Consider the following 18,480-nt stretch of genomic DNA (forward strand, 5'->3'; position numbering starts at 1 on the left):
TGGAAAACGTCAGGATCCATCTGACCTACAATTTGCTCTGCTTGTTCCAACGTAAAAAAAGCCCAACACGATTCTGGGTAGTACAAGCTGAATGTTTCAAAAGTCAAGAGCGCTCCGTGTATTGAGCGTGGCTTCCTCGGATTGCAATTGCGGTGTCTCGCTTTCTCCACAAACGCGGCTCTTAACCCACGCCCTACTTTCCCAATGTGTGAAACCGGCCGACCCGCAGGATCCTCTCCTGCCCAGGCCTTTCGGGCGGACGCTGGAAACTCAGCCCACGCTAGGAGGCGACAAGCCAGGCTCGGGAGGTTAGACCAGCCGGGGCCTGCCGCCTTGTTGGTCGCGTCTTTCCTCCCTTGCCGAGGCCTTCCTCCTCAGTCGTGATGGCGCTGCACGGGGTGCGGGTGCTGGAGCTGGCGGGCCTAGCGCCGGCCCCGCTCTGCGGCCTCGTCTTGGCCGATTTCGGGGCGCAAGTCGTGCGCGTCGATCGCTCGCCCCGCACCGCCGTGGCCACGGACGTCCAGGGGCGCGGGAAGCGCTCGCTGGCGGTGGATCTGAAGCAGCCGCTGGGTCCTGCGACGCTGAGGCGGCTCTGTCAGAAGGCAGACGTGCTGATCGACCCTTTCCGACCAGGTGCCGCTTGGCCCGCCCGCCCGCCTTCCCGTTCGTCTTTAAGCCGGGGGTGGGTGGGCGCACGTGTGGACTGCGGGACGAAATCCGGGGCTTGTGGGTCGGGAAGGATCCGCGCCTGTTCGGACCAGAGGAAGAAGCATGGCGGGGGGGGGGCGGCTTTTACGTGGCTGAGGGTGGAAGAAAGGCGGCGCTTTTACTAGGCTTAGCAAGGGAGAACACTTTATTCCGAATTTTTTTGGGGTGCAGAGTCTCTTCCTGAAGACTCCCGTTTGGGCTGACTATAACCCCTTGCGGGGGGGGGGGGAACTGGGGCATGCGTTGCTCTGGCTTTCTTCCACCACCACCCCCGTTTATAGGGCAACACGCCCCCCTTCCCGCCTTCTGACCGCCCCTTTGCACGCCTCTAGGAGTGCGCGTCTTCTGAGGAGGGGATCCTGAGGGGCAAACTACAAGGAACGAGGAGCGTTATATTAACCCTTGCTGCCTCACGTTGCTACCGGCGAACCCCTTCGCCGAAGCCACTTTCGATTTCCCAGCCCTTCCAAGGGAAGGGGCTCAGCAGGAGACACGAGTTGTACTACTCCGACGTTTGTGTTCTTAAAAGCATGCCTTGCCCTGCAGTTGCACCGTTCGCAATGAATTTAAACACAGCACCTCCCAAACTCTTGACACCGCATCCCCCTTTACCTCTTGTTTGCTTCACCGCCGGGCGATTGGTGGGGTCGTGAGAATGGCGTTACCTCAGACCAAGGCAGCCACGAACGTCCGGCTGTCAGGAGGAGTAGGCGCTGTGAATAGGATGGCTGGGATGTTGGTAGGAAAGGAAGCCGAACTAGTTGGTGGGAAGGAGAACTTACCTGTGCTAAATGTCGGTTTGCCTGATAAAACCCATGAAAGAAGCGAGTCTGGTCATAAGCAGCAGAAGGAGACTACAGAACAATTAACCATTTGTAATCCATTGAAGATTAATTAATTAATTAAAGATTAATCCTCCTGAAGACAGAAGGGCCTGGCGTGCTCTGGTCCATGGGGTCAGGAAGAGTTGGACACAATTGAAACAACTAAACAACAGTCCCTTGAAGGGCATGACAGATGTACTACCATTTTGTATCATACAGCTATTTTGTGTAACCTTACCTGTTTTTAGAGATAACATGAAGTAAACAGGGTGTATGGGGTGAATAGCAGGTACACGGGAAGGACGGTTGCAGGAATGTGGAAAAACAGGAAAGCCGCAGAAGGCTGGTGGGGAATGGGTGCAGGGAAGGAGGGCGATGTTAAGGATATAAATATGTCTGGAATTGGGCTGTGGGGCAGGACACTCCTTGCCTGCATGCAGAGGACTGGTGGCTTGGCTTTGCCGAATAAAGGGACTGAAATTGATCTCCCCTCCTCCGGGTTTTATTGACTATCTAACAGACCGAATGGGGAAACTGGGCGGCCGACTAATGGGACCCTCCACCCCTAAATTACTAGAATGTGACGGGAGTGGAAATTTGGCTAGCAGTAATTCACTGTGAGGTGCCCAAAGCCACGTAGAGTGCAAGCAGCATTAAAAAAATGCTTTGGCTTTTTGTCAGTTTGTCAAGATTGAAGTCAGCCTTTTGCATCCTTTCCCCTTTGGAGAACTTAACCTCACCTCCAGAATGTATGTTTCTGCACCAGGGAAGTAGAAATGAGAATATTCCAGTGTAGACATGCCGAGAGGCATGGAGACAGCATACACTGGAAATACCCGGCTGTTCTACTCCTGTCCCAATGTTGCCTTTCTCAAAAATTTAAAGATAAAGGCAGCAAAATATCTACCTGGCTCCTGAGTGCTAAAAAACATTGGTCAGGCCAATTAAAGTTTGGTCATGTGAGAATTCTGCTTTAATGTTCAACCTGAGTGTGATTTCATACTGTTTTTGTATTTTCACTTTTATGGATCTACTTGTTAATTTTATCTCCCTATTTAGGTGTATTGGAAAAACTGGGTCTTGGTCCAGATATTCTCTGTCACGATAACCCCAAACTCATCTATGCTAGGCTAACTGGATTTGGCCATGCAGGAAAATATGCCAAGATGGCAGGTCATGACATCAACTATTTGGCAGTGTCTGGTACGTTAATACTTCAGCCATTTTTTAAAAGCAAAATTTCTCTTAGTTTAAATGTACAGTGGTGCCTCGCATAACGAGCGCCCCGTTTAACGACGAATCTGCATAGTGATGCGGATTTTGCAATTGCAAAAGCGATCGCATTGCAATGTTTAGAATGACTAAACATCGCATTGCGATGATTGGTAATCATTTTGCTTACCGATCTTCGCATTGCGATGTTTTAAAACAGCTGATCGGCGGTTCCAAAATGGCTGCCGGAAGAAAAAAATGGCCGGCCACAGCGTTTTCGCGCGGTTTCCTCGCTTACCGAGGCGGCGAAAATGCCGGCCGTATGGAGGATTTCCGCTTAGCGGTGAGTTTATCCCCCATAGGAACGCATTGAAGGGGTTTCAATGCGTTCCTATGGGGTTTTTTGCCCCGTATAGCGACGTTTCCAGATAGCGACAAAAAAAACATTTTAATTGAATAAAAAAACCAAATCAAGTATCCTATTAATTAGAAAGCAAATGATAGTTACTTATAATTTTTTAAAAAGTAAACCATTCAGTGGTTTATTTGGCAAATAATGCAAGGTTTTGCATTGTAAGCTTCTTTCCAAAAATCAGCTAACTAGATTACACATTACATGGTCTCCAACATCTTCTTTTGTAAGACTTCTGTACCAAGTACAGTGGATTGGCTAGGCAAAGGTGAAATGGGAGGGAAACTGTTTGTCTTTTGAGAAAGAGCTATCTAAATGTAGAAGATATCAGTATGATTTTCAAAACTGAAAGGGGGAAATTTATATCATTAGATGTTACGTATGCACGTTGAAACATGTACTTCATTGTATATAGGTGTGTTGTCAAAACTTGGCAGAAAAGACGAAAATCCGTATGCTCCTATCAATCTTTTGGCTGACTTTGCTGGTGGTGGTGTCATGTGTGCGATGGGCGTCATTATGGCACTCTATGAACGTGTAACATCTGGAAAAGGGCAAGTCATTGATGCAAGCATGGTAAGTTTATTTTTGAAAAACAAAATCTACCAACTCTTAAAAAGCAGATGGAACTATGTGCAAAGCTTTTAACACCTACATTTGTATCTATGATATCTACTGTATATCTTAATCTCAAAATTCAGGTTGTCTTCTTTTGTGTGTTTGGGACTTATTTATTTATTTTAATTATTTTTACTTTTTGCCTAAAAGGACCTTAACACACTTGCAGCCTCAGCAGGGGATATGTAATGCCCTTAAGGTGCATTCTCTAAATTCTGTCGCCAGGTGAGCAATGCAGCTGGCTTAGCTGGTTATTTGGGTATCCCTTGATAGATGATTCCTTGGGAATTTCTTGATGTCTCTTGACCTCAGGTTCTTCTGTCAGAAGACTTATGGAGCATATTCAGAATCAGCCCACCTACTCATGCTTTTGTTGGATGCTTGATATAGATTAAGCAACAGTTTAAAGTTTTAATTCCATCCAGAGTATCTTTTCTGGCACTTGCTCAATATTTATATATGTTGGCTAAAGCACTGGGCATGGATGATCCGGTTACAGAAATTAAGCTTGGAATATTACAAGGTAACATGTTAGGTTTGTTGTTAAGTTGAAATAACAAGCTGTTGTGGGTTTTTACTGTTAGTCTTCCTATTCAAAACGATGTTAAATATTTTGAACGTTATTCTAGTTCTTGGTCTAATCTGTAAATTCAACTGTAAATGGTAAACACTGCAATCCAAGAACATATAACGAGGGAAGAGTCATCCTCATGTCAGTTATGAACTAGCCAGCCCTCTACATTTACAGTGGTGCCTCGCTTAACGGGTGCCCCGTTTAACGACGAAATCGCATAGCGACGAATAATTTGCGATCACTTTTGCGATCGCATTGCGATGTTTTAAATAGGAAAAAATCGCTTTGTGATGATCGGTGGTACCCTGTTTCGGTTACCAGTTATCGCATAGCGATGTTTTTAGAACAGCTGATTGGCGGTTCCAAAATGGCCGCTGGGAAAAAAATGGCCGCCTGCTGTGTTTTGGGATGGATTCCTCGCTTACCGGGCAGCGAAAATGGCTGCCGTATGGAGGATTTTCGCTTTAAGGTGACTTTTAAGCCCATAGGAATGCATTGAAGGGGTTTCAGTGCATTCCTATGGGCTTTTTAAAATCGCATAGTGACGAAGATTTTTGCTGCACGGATTATCGTCACTATGCAAGGCACCACTGTATTTGTAATTTGATTTGAAGAAGAGATGTCAAGCTAAAAATGAGTATGTAGAAATCAAATTGGAAAAATAATTCTGTTCAATATAGTTTAAACCAGGAGACATGTTAGATAATACATAGTTAATGGAACTATTATTAAGTGCAGAACAAGATATCTGCCATAAGAGCTGTGCAGACCAGCATGAATGAAAATAAGGAGATGGTGTGCTAAAATATCCATGAAAGAACAAAATTTGCATGAAGGAACAAAAATATGAAGAGCTGAGTTAAAACAGCAAGAACAACACCAGGAACAAGCAAAAGAATAACAGTAGAGATGGGAAAAAGGAAACTAGATCAAAAGTCTACAAAATTTTATAGATTTCTACTGGATTTTATAGAGGGAAGGCAAGTAGGAAAAAAGTGAAGTTTAGTAAATTTTAGAGTGACTTTAGCCACAACGTAGTTATGGCTGATGAGAGGATGGCTCCATATAAAACTAATGGTGAAGATTGAGTTTTCTTTTTCTGTTTGGCTGTCATTTAGTAACAACTTTTATTCACTGATGATGAAGTTCTGCCTCATAATCCTGCCTTGAGGTCTAGAAAATCTAGTGCCTTTTATGCATGTGGACAGTTTAGAGCAGCAGTTATGGGGTGAAAATAGCTATTTTTTAAACCTTGCCTTCTTGGATAAGCCAAGATTTGCATGGAACATGTCTGATCCTAGGATATTTTTTCTGAACAAAAATTTTGAGCAATGTACCAGTTGCTTATGAGAAGCACATCTGTGATTAACACCCTGTAATAATGCAGGGCATGTCTCTATAAGGATAAGTGAAATGGTTTCCATATGGATCCAGTTAGAATGGTTTGGAGAGTCCAAAGTATTAGATTTCTGTTGACTATTTGCTTACAGAGGCTTTGGAACATTTTTCTCTTATCTTAAGTCATTTAGTAAAGCATATTTTCTTTTCCCAATGTTATACAGTCCTAAAATTATAAAAGCACTGAAATTCCTCCAAAAGAAAAAACCCATCTGTTTAAAACAAAAGTTATGGTTGAAGATACACATTCTAAAATAAGGAAATTCAGACCGCGGATCACACACGCGCCAAAGTATGGGCACATTGAGACACACTTGTAAATTTTTGATGGCACTACAAGTGACTGCAAAATTTGCAGCACAGTCCTGTCCACAATTACATAGTCTATGCTGGTCCAGTTCAACCAATCTGTATTTGAGGGAAGGAAGTCTTGTTGGCCAAATCTCTTTGGTATTTTATATGTATGCAAGATGTACACCAGGCATCTCATCAATTAGCTGCCATTAACTCCAACAACTTCCATGATTCCTTTTGCAGGTGTGTAAAATCCCAACAGGTTTTTGGCCATAGTGTTTAATGATCTGAGCTGAGCATAGTTTTTTTTCACTCTTTAGGGAATCAAAGAATGGAACTCATCTCTTTTATTTACTTGGAGTAAAAGTTAATGTACAAAAAGATTGCATTAATACACACATTCTAAAGAGAGGAAAGAGGATCAATCTATTAACTGTATTTCCTTACTTTTCGCTTATAATTTCAACCATAACGTTTTGCTTTAAAGCAAAGTTTTTTCTTTTTTAAGAATAAAATGAATACATGAAGCTGAAATAATGGTGTCAAGGATATGGCATCAGAATAAACTGATGAGCTGCAAGAAAGAACAAGGTCAGCAGAATATTTGCATTCAATGGTCTGCATTCGATTAATGTGTACATTAACAAGAAAAATGAACCCAGGGTTCAACATGTTATGAAAAATAACTATTATCCAAACATTTCTTGAGGACTTGCAATCCATAATATAAAAAACAACATAAAAAGGAAAATAGATCAATAATGATGACAGACCAGAAACTATTTCAGTAACCAGAATGAGAAACAGACAGAATGCTCTCTGTGGCAGACCTATACTTGCTTAAAGATAACCCCGCAATTCCAAGCAACTATTGACAGTGGTTTGATAGATCAGACTCACAGGTGTTGTGTGGGCACCCCAGATTCTTCACCCCACCTCTTGTGGCAGGTACCCTCTCAGAGACAGTACCCCAGGATTCCCTGCCCAGCCTCCTCCTCTGAGTGGGCATGTGCAGGATGAGGCAGGACAGTGAATCTGGGGCACCCACACAACACCTGTAGGCTTAGTGCGCAAACCGGAGTTCATACCTATCTCTAATTGACACCCAACAACCTGAACAACACTGATATAGCAATGGGGTTATAACCTGCTACAAACCTTAATTCTAGCTCTACCTCCCCATTTACTCTGGTGACACAATTACAGGATTTAGTAATGTCACACACAACATCAAGGACACTTTTACTTCTTACTCTGCTAATGTGATCTATGCCATCTTTTGCCAACAGTTCTCCTTTGCACTCTACATAGGACAAACAGGACAATATTAGTGCAAAATAATTCATGGACATATATTGGCCATCAGAAGTGGCAGTACTGTACAGGGATATTACAGTCTACACAGCCACTACTCACAGGATAAGAAAGTTACTGTTTTTGAGAAGAAACATTACAGAACAAAGATCCAGAGGAAGAGAGCTGAGATAAAATATATACACATGCTTAAGTCAGGGTGTCTTAAGTCATTACTAGGTGTGAAATGCAGCACGGACTCACAAAATTTGCAGCTTGTTTCTCTTGGGCCCATGTATAAATGGTTGTCATGTAGTCTCACTCCTATGTCTAAGTTAACTTGATCCGTGAAGACTTACAATTTAAAATATACCAGTTAGTCTTTAATGTGCCACAGAGTTTTTGTCTTCTTTATTTTTTGTTCTTGATTTTGTTTTGTTTCTTGTCTGAAATGCTTGCACAGACTAACATGGCTACCACTTCAGAGTGTTTTTAGTAAGAACCACTTACACAAAATTAGAGGAGGAGATCAATGTTTAATTTTAAACAAATACAAAAAAAAGAACCAAAGCAGAAGAAATGGATCCCCAAGAACATCAATAAAAGAATAGCAGTTCAACATACAAGAAGAGAAAAGAGCAAGAAATGAAAGTAGGATTAGAAGAGTGCTCTGAATGAGATACAGGAAAACAGCTGAGTGAAAAATGCTTGGTTATCACTAAGTAGGGTATTAGTTCAGAATTTGTCAAAAACAACTAGTGGGCAAGAGCGCAATTTTTAAAAAGCGCACAGAGGGGGAAATGAATAAGCTCATTGTAATACAATTTTCTTTTCCGCCTCTTTTTCACCTGAGCAGGGAGTGCTACTGAGTTTGGAATAAAATATAACATCTGGAGAAATAGGCACATGGTGCGCTTTCTCACAGTGTTAATCAAGGACCAGACTAAATATGTGTGTTACCATTGAGGATTTTTCTAATTTGAGTGCAGAATCCTTCTCTTTACATTGATGTCTTTTCTTATCCCTAAGTTAAATTACCATTAAACCTGCAGTCCTAAAGGCAAAAAGATGGATAAAAAGGATGCTCCAGTGTTTCAGCCTCTGATTCGTTCATTGCTTGCTGGGCTCATGCAGGCAACGTTGTAGGTATTGGTGGAGCCAATTTTTGGCTCTTTATCTTTTCCATGGGGGCATGGGTTTTGCATTTAGCAAAATTAGAATTGGGAATGGTTACTTTTTGGATTACAAACTCTTACTAGGTTTGTTAGCTGCCTTCAGCGCTGCCTGGGGACTATACTGGAATGGATGCAGGAGAACGGGCTTAGGCTGAACCCGGACAAGACGGAAGTACTGAGGGTGGGCCCTCCCACAGTCGGGGTTCGTGGGCCCTCCCACAGTCGGGGTTCTGGGAAACTCCCTCTCTTTTGGGGGGGTGACTCTCCCTGCAAAGGATGGGGTACGCAGCTTGGGGATCCATCTGGACCCGGTGCTCTCCATGGAGTCACAGGTGGCGTCGGTGGTCCGCACCGCCTTTTTTCATCTCAGGCGGATAGCCCAGCTGCGGCCCTACCTGGACGTGGGGGCGCTCACCATCTTAGTACACGCGCTCGTAATCTCAAGATTAGACCACTGTAATGCGCTCTACGTGGGGCTTCCTTTGAGGTTGCTGCGGAAATTACAGGTGGTGCAGAATGCGGCGGCCAGATTACTCAGTGGAGTGAAAAAATTCCAACATATTTCGCCCACTCTGGCTGCATTGCATTGGCTGCCCATCAGGTTCCGCATCGACTTCAAAGTATTAACGCTTACGTATAAAGCCCTAAACGGTTTAGGGCCTCGATACCTGGCGGAACGCCTATTCCCACCAAGTTCTACCCGGATCACACGGGCGAGCCAGGAGGTGAGGCTGAGGAGCTTAACGCCGAGGGAGGCCCGAAAAGAGAAAACAAGAAATAGGGCCTTCTCGGTGGTGGCTCCTCGCTTGTGGAATAATTTACCTCCTGGTATTCGCGGAGCTTCCTCGCTGGGTACCTTTAAGAACCTATTAAAGACCTGGTTGTTTCGGCAGGCCTTCTCACCAGATTACTTTTGATTTTCTTTTCTCCTTATTGTTTCTTTACTTTAATTGTTCTGTAATTTGTTGTTTTATTTTATTGTATTTTATCTTTGTTGTTGGCCGCCTAGAGTAGTCCATCGTGACTAGATAGGCGGGATATAAATAAAATAAAATAAAATAAAATAAATAAAAGAAAGTTCTGGAGGAGTAGCTTTTTTAAAGTAACTTCAAAGTTCGGGTTAAAAATAACTTTGCAGTGCAAACAAATGAGAGCTTGTTTGGAAGGAGAGGGCTTATACATGCTGTGAGGCACATCTAAATTTCACTACATCTTGGGTGCACAATTAAAGCCTGGGGGTACTGTGGATCCAGCAAATGGACATTCTTTCCCTCTCCACACATCAACACATCTCTCCTTTCCCCATTTCTTTTCTTTTTACAAGGGAGGTTGTAAAAAAGCTACAACAGAAGACTTCTTGGTGACTGTGTGCAACCTGGGAAAAAGATCTGCATTAACGATCTTGGGAGGGAATTTCCAGGTGATCTTGAGAGGGCCTTCAGATGTATTCCCTGGGACCATAGCCAAGGGCCTATAGTTATGACAGATGGAAGGAGTTCTCATAGTGTAATATTAAATTGAAGAATGTCTTGCTCATGGCTGAATCTGTGGCTCAGGCAAAGAATGTAATGAAACTGAAAGAAGTTTTGGGATACTCACACTATCCAGAGGAAATGTAATTAATCTGGGAAACAATTAGAGTGTTATGGGCAAAACTTCAAAACACTTTCTGACTGTTATACTTTCAGGAAGACATTAAGCAAAGGCAGTGGTGCTTGTCATTAGTTTAGGCGGCTTACCTCAGTCACCAAAAGGAGCCTCAAGCATGGAAATGGTTCTGTTGCTACCAACATTATTTTTGCTTATGATGTTACCTGTTGCTTTTTATATTCTATCTTTCAGGTAGAAGGTACAGCATACTTAAGTTCTTTCCTGTGGAAATCTCAAAACATAGGCCTTTGGAATAGACCTCGTGGGGAGAACCTGCTGGATAGTGGTGCCCCTTTTTATGAAACCTACAAGACTGCAGATGGAAAATACATGGCTGTTGGTGCTCTTGAACCACAGTTCTATGCGCAATTAATTAGTGGTAAGTTGGTCTACCTCTGGAATGGGTTAAAAAAAGAAAAGAAGCTTTCAGTACTGCCAGTTGCACTGTAATAAGATAGTAATGATATTTCTTGTAGCTATGTCATCTCCAAATTATTTTGTATGTTTATCTTCATTGTTAAAATCTTACAGATACTAGTCCCATTTTACAGAAACTTGAAAGGCCTTTTCCCAAGACCGTTCAGCAAATTTATTACAACTACAGTGATGCATCGACTTATGAATGTCCCGATATACGACCATTTCGAGTTACAACCAGCTCCGGCCGCAAACTTTTGCTTCGAGTTGCAACCGGAGCTTCCAGTTACAATTTAAAAAAGGCAGGGAAAAAAGCGAGGAATTCAAATTGCTAATCGTTGGTGGCAAAGAGGCTGCTTTTTTGTAGCTCTTTTGCCCCAACAGTTAGACAGTGTGCGATCAGAGGAGGCTTTGGACTGCCTGTTAAGATAAGGTGCTGCTTTCTGCTTTTTAAAAACTGTTCTCGGTAGGCTGTGCAACATGGGTTTGTGCTGGGTGGTGGGATTATGTTTCTATGCTGTGATGGGTCTTGCAGTCTTTTTTGGGGGGGGGGGTTGCATTTCCAATGGGTCTTGCAGGGTTGTTTGCTTTTTGGTTTTTTCCCTATTTCCGATGGGTCTTGTGGGGTTTGTTTGCTTTTTAGTTTTTTTTCCTTTTTCTTTCTTTTTTTGCATTTCTGATGGGTCTTGCAGGGTTTGTTTGCTTTTTGCTTTGCTTTTTTTGCATTTCCGATGGGCCTTGCAGTGTCTGCTTGCTTTTTGCTTTGTTTTTTTTTTTTTGCATTTCCGAAGGGTCTTGCAGTGTCTGTTTGCTTTTTGCTTTGCTTTTATGATATTTCCGAAGGATATTGCAGTGTCGATTTGCTTTTCTTTTCTTTTCTTTGGCCAGAATGGATTAATCATGTTTCCGATGGGTCTTACAGTTTTTGTTTGTTTGTTTGTTTTTTGGTGGGGGGATTGGTGATTTTTTCCTTCGGCCGGAATGGATTACCGTATTTTTCCGTGTATAAGAAGCTCCCATGTATAAGATACCCCCACTTTTCTAATTCAAAGTGGGGCTTTTCTAAGTGGAGCTAAGCAAATGTAGGGTAAAAAGGATCAAAGTGCTGCAGGATAGCTTTGATCCCTGCTTTCTCCCTTTGTGCTAAGCCCTGCGTGGCTTAGCAAAAGGAGGGGAAAAGGGATCAAAGCAATTCCACGACTGCACAATCACTTTGATCCCTTTCCTCCTTATATAGCCACAGTATTGCTTTGATCCTTCCCCCCTCCTTTTGTTAAGCCCCATGGGACTTAGCAAGCAGAGAGGAAAGCAGGGATCAAAGCAATCCTGCAGCACTTTGATTCCTGCTTTCCTTTTGCTAAGGCTTAGCAAGTGGAGGGGAAAGCAGGGATCAAAGCCCTGCAGGATTACTTTGAACCCTGCTTTTCCCTGCACTTGTTTTTTCTCCTCAGCTTACTTCCATGTATAAGATGACCCTCAATTTTTAGTCTAAAGATTTTAGACAAAAGTATAGTCTTATACACGGAAAAACACAGCAATTGTGTTTCAGTGCATTCCTGTGGGAAATAGTGCTTTGACTTAACAACCATTTTGAGTTCCGGAACCAATTAACTTCATAAGTTGAGGCATCACTGTATGTTAGCTAAAGTTCAAATCTCAGTAGTTTTTTTTTTCTTACTTGGCTACTCTGACTATATTTCTTGATTCCCCAGACAGATAGGAGTTTATTTAAGTAACTAAGGTATTTTTAATCGAAAGAAACCTAAGAAACATGCATCTGCATTCTAAAAGGAAAAAAAATCAATTTGCTGTCCAGATAACTGTGAAGAAATTCCAGAAATCTGTGCTAATTCTGCTAAAGGGTAAAGTAATTAGTAAGCGAACCTGTTTCTAAATAATGATTGCTGTTTTAAAAGTTATAATTTAGAATGCTAAGTTTTATGCCAACTTGTAATATATCTCTTAATTGTTTTTTCAAATAATGTTTAAAATGTCTCAGTAACAATCTAATTAGCATTACAGGCAGTTTATTTTTTGGCTTTTTTTGCTTCAAAGGAAAGTTAATGAGTTTTAAAATGCTAAAGCTATCTGCTGCAAAGTTATTCATGTTTCAAAGGAGTGACAGAAGTAGGGTGGAATGTCAGGAATCCTGTGCTAAATTCAAAAGAAACTGCTCTTGGATGGAATTAGGGATTTTTTAAACGTCTGAGGCAATGCTTAATTTAAACAGGGTAGATTTTGGCTGCCTGTAAATGACACACCACTCTCTTTTTTTAAATGCCATGCAAAAACAAAGCCTCTTGTTTAGGAGTGACCAGGAGACTGCTCTAAAATGCCTCAGTAGAGCTGTATTTTGGAACTGGCTTTTGTACACTCATAGCAATATCTACTTGATAAGAACCAATTGTATTGCTACCCTTCAGCAAAGAGGGTAAGTAAAAAGGATGCTATGCAAAGGGAAGAAAGCAAAATAACTGCTCAGATTGTGCTCATTCAAAACCTTAGGAGGAATTGTTTACTACTAATGCTGCCAAATGGTTCTATCTTTTTAATTGTTGAAGTTCAGGACTCCCATCTGATGAGCAGATGTCTGCCCACCCTCTTTGCTGAAGCTGTACAGTTAAGTTAAAAGAGAGTTACTGTATTGTTGTTCAGTAAAGATGTCTCCTCTTGTGGTTGGAATCCAGTGGGCAGGAGGTATTGTGAAGTAGCCAGGTTATACTCACAATCTCATTCAAAGATTTTTCTAGTGATAGATATTTTCCAATATACTTTATATTATTTATTCATACATCATTGGGGTACATTTACATTATAGACTGATTTGCTTCAATGTTTGGATCCAGCTGCACCTGTGCAAATGCTGAAACTTGTTCCTAAATACGTTTTGGAACAACAGGCTCTCCCGAAAGATATTGGTTTGCACACCATGTTATGACATTTGGAACAGGTCTTGCATTTGGCTATACATCAACAGTTTTTTTTCTTTTTTATACTCCCTTGGAAGGATTCCATAATTGTGCAAACATCTCTTTATCTTGAATCAACTTGGACTCTGTTCATTCGGTGCTTAAATGAATTGGCATATTTTAAGCACTGCGAGTTGATGTAAGGGTTAAGCAGACCGTATGATCGGGAACAGGGGATAGTTTGTAATGACCACTTGCTTTTACTTATTCAATTGTATTTTAATTAGCACATAGTTTATTTATATGTTTAACTTATTATATTTTTATATTCTTTTTAACATTTTGAGGTGCTTTGGGTCCCCTTATTGGGAGAAGGGCGGACTACAAATAAAACAATTTTTCAGTACCTGAAGAAGTGTCATCTCTGTGTGGACAAGAGCAATCTCCTTTAGGTACTGAAATTTGGATTTAGGCAAAATCTGCTCCTAATGTAAGATCATCAGCGGGGACATTTCTCCAGGTATGTTGGCAGACAGCATTCTTAGTTTTAGGTCTCCAGTTGTGTAATGCCGTCCCCATGTTTGGAACCCAAACATTTGCAAGGTTAGTGCCAGTTGCATGAAGTGCAATTGGCACCAATAAAACAATTGCTTTGTTTCCAGCCTAATCCTTCTTCCTTCTTTTATAGCTATGATCTTTTCAACTTGGTGGTTCTATGATTTTTTGGCATGATTTTATGAGTTTGGGAGTTATTTTTTAATCATTTAAATTATATTCTAGCATTTTAACTATGTTTGTGCCCTGAGCTGCTAAATATAAGGATGAACAGAGGTTTAAAATATTTTAGCAAATAAACAAAGGAATACTATTCATTGTATTTATTTTGTTTATTTAAAATGTTTGTGTTCTACCTTCTCATCAGGAAAATCCTATAAGGTAATGTCAACATTGGTATAAAAGTTTAATGCAAAGCAATAATAAAACAGTGAAACAGTTATAACCAGCTGAATAAAATAACAGTTAAATAAAAACATAAAGCACACAGTGATTTGTCTGCTATCCTTCGACGTGGTAGTCCATAAATGGTATCTTCCCAATGAATAAAAAAAAATGCCCGAGATATTTTCTCCTTATTCCAGCTTCTGTGAAGCCACTATACCAAGGAATAAAAATAAAAGCTGAAGGTTTAAAGCCCTTAAATGGTTTATTTTTATTACAGCTTTGGAACACTGCAGTGGTTCTTAGCCAATAAATGTGCTGTATTAAACTTGTCTGTTTTCTTATGATACTTTATGAGATATCTGGGAACAGAACTTGTCAGATTACTTTCCACTGTAATAGACTTGCTTTAATGGGATCATCATATGTATACAATTTTAGGTTGGACATCATAATTTGTGTAAAATTAAACACATATTTTAATATTCAAGTGCTTAGCTTGAAAATGTCATCAAAACAAATGCTTAGATGAGAAATATTTTATGTATCATAAAATGTATCCATGAGAAATTGCAGCTTTAATTTCCTGCTATCTGTTTGTATTCTATCCAACAGAACATTAAACATACAGGATTGATAACCTGGAGTCTTCCAGATGTTATACTGCAGTTCCTGATTCTGTTGGCCGTATTAGCGGGGCTAACTGGAGTTGGAATCCAGCAGCATTTGCATGGTCACAGGTTCCCTTGTCCTGCATAATGCAATAGGTCCTTTTTATTCCAGACCTGATACACTCCATGTGCAAACTCCATACCATGCATTTTTCCTTTTGGCCCTGTAAATTGATTATGGAACAGGGCAACATAAAAAAAAAAGGTTCCCCTTGACAATTTTTGTCCAGTCGTATTCGACTCTAGGGGGCGGTGCTCATCCCCGTTTCCAAGCCATAGAGCAAGCGTTTTGACCGAAGACAATCTTCCGTGGTCACATGGCCAGTGCGACTTAGACACGGAACGCTGTTTACCTTCCCACCAAGGTGGTCCCTATTAATCTACTCGCATTTGCATGCTTTCGAACCGCTAGGTTGGCGGGAGCTGGGACAAGTGACGGGCGCTCACTCCGTCGCGTGGATTTGATCTTACGACTGCTTGGTCTTCTGACCCTGCAGCACAGGCTTCTGTGGTTTAGCCCACAGTGCCACCACGTAAGGATCAAATACTGGCAATGTCCAGTTTGTGAAAATAGTCATCAGGACATGCCTGAAATTTCTGCAGAGTGAAAAGCTAAACTCTGGAATTCAGGAAGCATCCTCCTCTTGTCCACTGGCCCCTGCTTTAGCTTTCTTTTCTCGGATATATTTAATATCTTTTAATAATGAAGAAGTAATATTAAATCAGGCAGCTGTAAACTGCAGAAGTAATTATAAAGTATGCAAAATGTACGTAGAGAGGAGGGAACTTACAAAGCTGAAGGTCTGTGGAGAGTCAAGACAAGGAAGTCACAAAACTTAACAAACCAGCTTTTGCTCATTTAACTAGAAGTTCTGAAAATGGAACCAGAGCCTTTCAGTGTGCAGAGCAGAAGCATGACTCCAAGTGAGTGCCCTTAGAAACAACAATATTAATGTGACATAAGCTTTCATTCGGTAGATTCCTTTTTGCCCACAGCATTATTCTACACATCTGTTACCAAGCTTAAGAACTTTAATGCCGCAGTAAATTTTATTATTATTGAGTCACGAGGCATTTTTTTTCACGTATATGGTCACTTGGGTGCAGTCAGATACCTGAAAAGGCACATGCCTCATTGCACTGAAAAATGTCACTTTAATAGGCATGATTTTCCTTAAAGCAACCCTTCCATCTGCCAAGGAATTGATCCAGTCCAGCCTCCAAACATAGTACTGTATCTCTCTAACTGAACCAAAAAGGTCCACCTTGATGAGAGTCATGTTGCAGTGCATTTTCCTGTATGTTGTGTGATTGATGGGAAATAGATTGCACCAAATACCTCCACAAGTTGTTCAGATTCTGACCTCTTTCCTCGTGTGGTCACAGCCTTGTTTACACTTCTGAAATATCAGAGCTGATCTTTCTGCCAAAGTGGTGTTGGTAATTTGCAGGACAACAGTGAGTAATCTGTGAAAGAACCATTCAAATGACGATGAATGGCAGAAGGAAGCTGGAGTTCTTTCTTTGCTTATTATGATGCTTTTTATCAGGAGACTAGTAACTGCTAAATCTTGATAGTTTTGAATTTGTGCATTGTGCATTCATAGCTAACCATGCGATGTGTGGCCATAACATTTTTTGACCTCCCTATTTTCTGGCTGCTAGTAATAAAAAGCATTTTAAATGAAAATGAGCTAATAACATTGGTCAATTTTCTTAATTTCTTCAGGTCTAGGACTAGATTCTCGTAAACTTCCCAGCCAGATGAGTTTCTCTGACTGGCCTGAAATGAAGAAGATGTTTGCGGATATATTCATAAAGAAAACCCAAGCAGAATGGTGTGAAATTTTTGATGACACAGATGCCTGTGTGACACCAGTGTTGACATTTGATGATGTTGCTTCACATCCTCATAACAAAGACCGTGGCTCCTTTCTTAAAAACGACCAGGAGGAGATAAGTCCAAGGCCATCCCCTGTTTTTTCCAGGACCCCAGCTACTCCTTCTTTCAAAAGGGATCCTTTTATAGGAGAGCATACCAAAGAGGTCCTCCTGGAGTACGGTTTTACCAAGGAAGAGATTTCAAAACTTCTTTCTCTCAAAGTAATTGAATCCAACAATCCAAAAGCTAATTTGTAATGTACAACTGCAACCCAAAAATCTTACACTGGCAAATTATAGTTTTGAGTCAGTTGGTGCTGTAGAAGGGGAAGTTTGCGACACTGTGTTCTGCATCTCCTTCTTTTTTCCCCAGAAGATCATTGAAATGATGCTAATTATTACTTGGATTCTCCTTCCCCCTCCCAAAAAAAATTCCAGTACCTGTAGATATTTTTGCTTGGAAGTATATTGCTCCTCGTTTTCTCTGCTAGTATCTCTGGAGAACTATGCAATTCAGGATATCGAAAATAAAATACTATCTAGACAAGATTCACACTGACCCATGTGGATCATTGTGCAGGGCTAGCACACAGAATCATGCTATTCCTCGTGTAACAGCTGCTTGTACTACTGATCTCCTTTGTGGAGGATTATTTGTTTTTTTTCTGTTAATTTCTTTCCTTATATTTGGATAGTATTTCTATACATGCCTTTAAAGTTTTTGCTCATAACCCAGAGGTAAAAATCCTTCATTGGTTCCATTAACAAGCTTTTCTCTAGAGCAGACTTCCCCAGTCTAGTACCCTTGAAATACTTTGGACTGCAGTTCCTATCAGTTTGAGCAGTTCCTATCAGTTTGAGCTAAAATATGATAAGGGATAATGAGAGCTGAGAGCCAAAATGCTTGAAGAGTGCTGGATACAGAAAAGCTCTTTTAGAGCTAAAGCAATGTGATTTCCTATCATTGTATGTCTGTGGAGTAGACGAAATGGAGCATCTCACATGACTTGTTTAATTGCCTTATAACAGAGAGTACATCGTGTATATTGAAAGGATGTGGGCTCTGATCCGTCCCATCTCCAGCAAAAAAGACCTTCCTTTAGATTAATGTTAGCCTTATGGCAAAGTAAATGATTTTGCCTAGCTGGATGAATGATTTTATTTTGCATTGTTTTAATTAATGATCCCTGTGACAGATCTGTGTTTAACAAATGCTGGTCATACTCTCTGAATTTTCCATTGGTTAGCAGTTTATTGTGTGATTTTCTTATGGCTTATAGCCTAAAAAACAAACAATTTTCTCTTTAAAAGTAATTTAATGCAGTATTCTACAAATTAACTGTCCAGGTGTGGTAAACCTGAAGTTTGTAATTTATACTGTAATTACCTAAAGACAAGGTTTTTATAAAATGTGTAAATATAATTTTGAATCTTACAAATAAAGCATGAAATTTATTTTTAGTATGTTTTGAATATTGGTTTTTATCATTTCAGTACAGCAAACA

General features: G+C 40.9%; 1 protein-coding gene across 1 annotated transcript; it reads left to right on the forward strand.

The window, feature by feature from the left end:
- The first annotated feature begins 243 nt into the window (after positions 1 to 243).
- AMACR (alpha-methylacyl-CoA racemase) lies at positions 244 to 18,439 on the forward strand. Its single transcript, XM_020807107.3, has 5 exons — positions 244 to 633; positions 2,592 to 2,735; positions 3,572 to 3,732; positions 10,351 to 10,537; positions 16,824 to 18,439. Exons 1-5 carry the CDS (start codon positions 384 to 386, stop codon positions 17,231 to 17,233), a joined length of 1,152 nt encoding a protein of 383 aa, XP_020662766.3. The 5' UTR covers positions 244 to 383; the 3' UTR covers positions 17,234 to 18,439.
- Positions 18,440 to 18,480: the final 41 nt, after the last annotated feature.

Source organism: Pogona vitticeps, chromosome 2 (genome assembly GCF_051106095.1).
Source record: "Pogona vitticeps strain Pit_001003342236 chromosome 2, PviZW2.1, whole genome shotgun sequence".
Lineage (NCBI taxonomy): Eukaryota > Metazoa > Chordata > Lepidosauria > Squamata > Agamidae > Pogona > Pogona vitticeps.

What these genes read in the sequence shown, in the direction of transcription:
- AMACR (XM_020807107.3), top strand. Translation starts at nt 384, where the DNA reads ATGGCGCTGCACGGGGTGCGGGTGCTGGAGCTGGCGGGCCTAGCGCCG. An exon ending in GATCGACCCTTTCCGACCAG is followed by an intron (nt 634 to 2,591) that starts GTGCCGCTTGGC and finishes CTCCCTATTTAG; the next exon opens with GTGTATTGGAAAAACTGGGT. An exon ending in CTATGCGCAATTAATTAGTG is followed by an intron (nt 10,538 to 16,823) that starts GTAAGTTGGTCT and finishes TAATTTCTTCAG; the next exon opens with GTCTAGGACTAGATTCTCGT.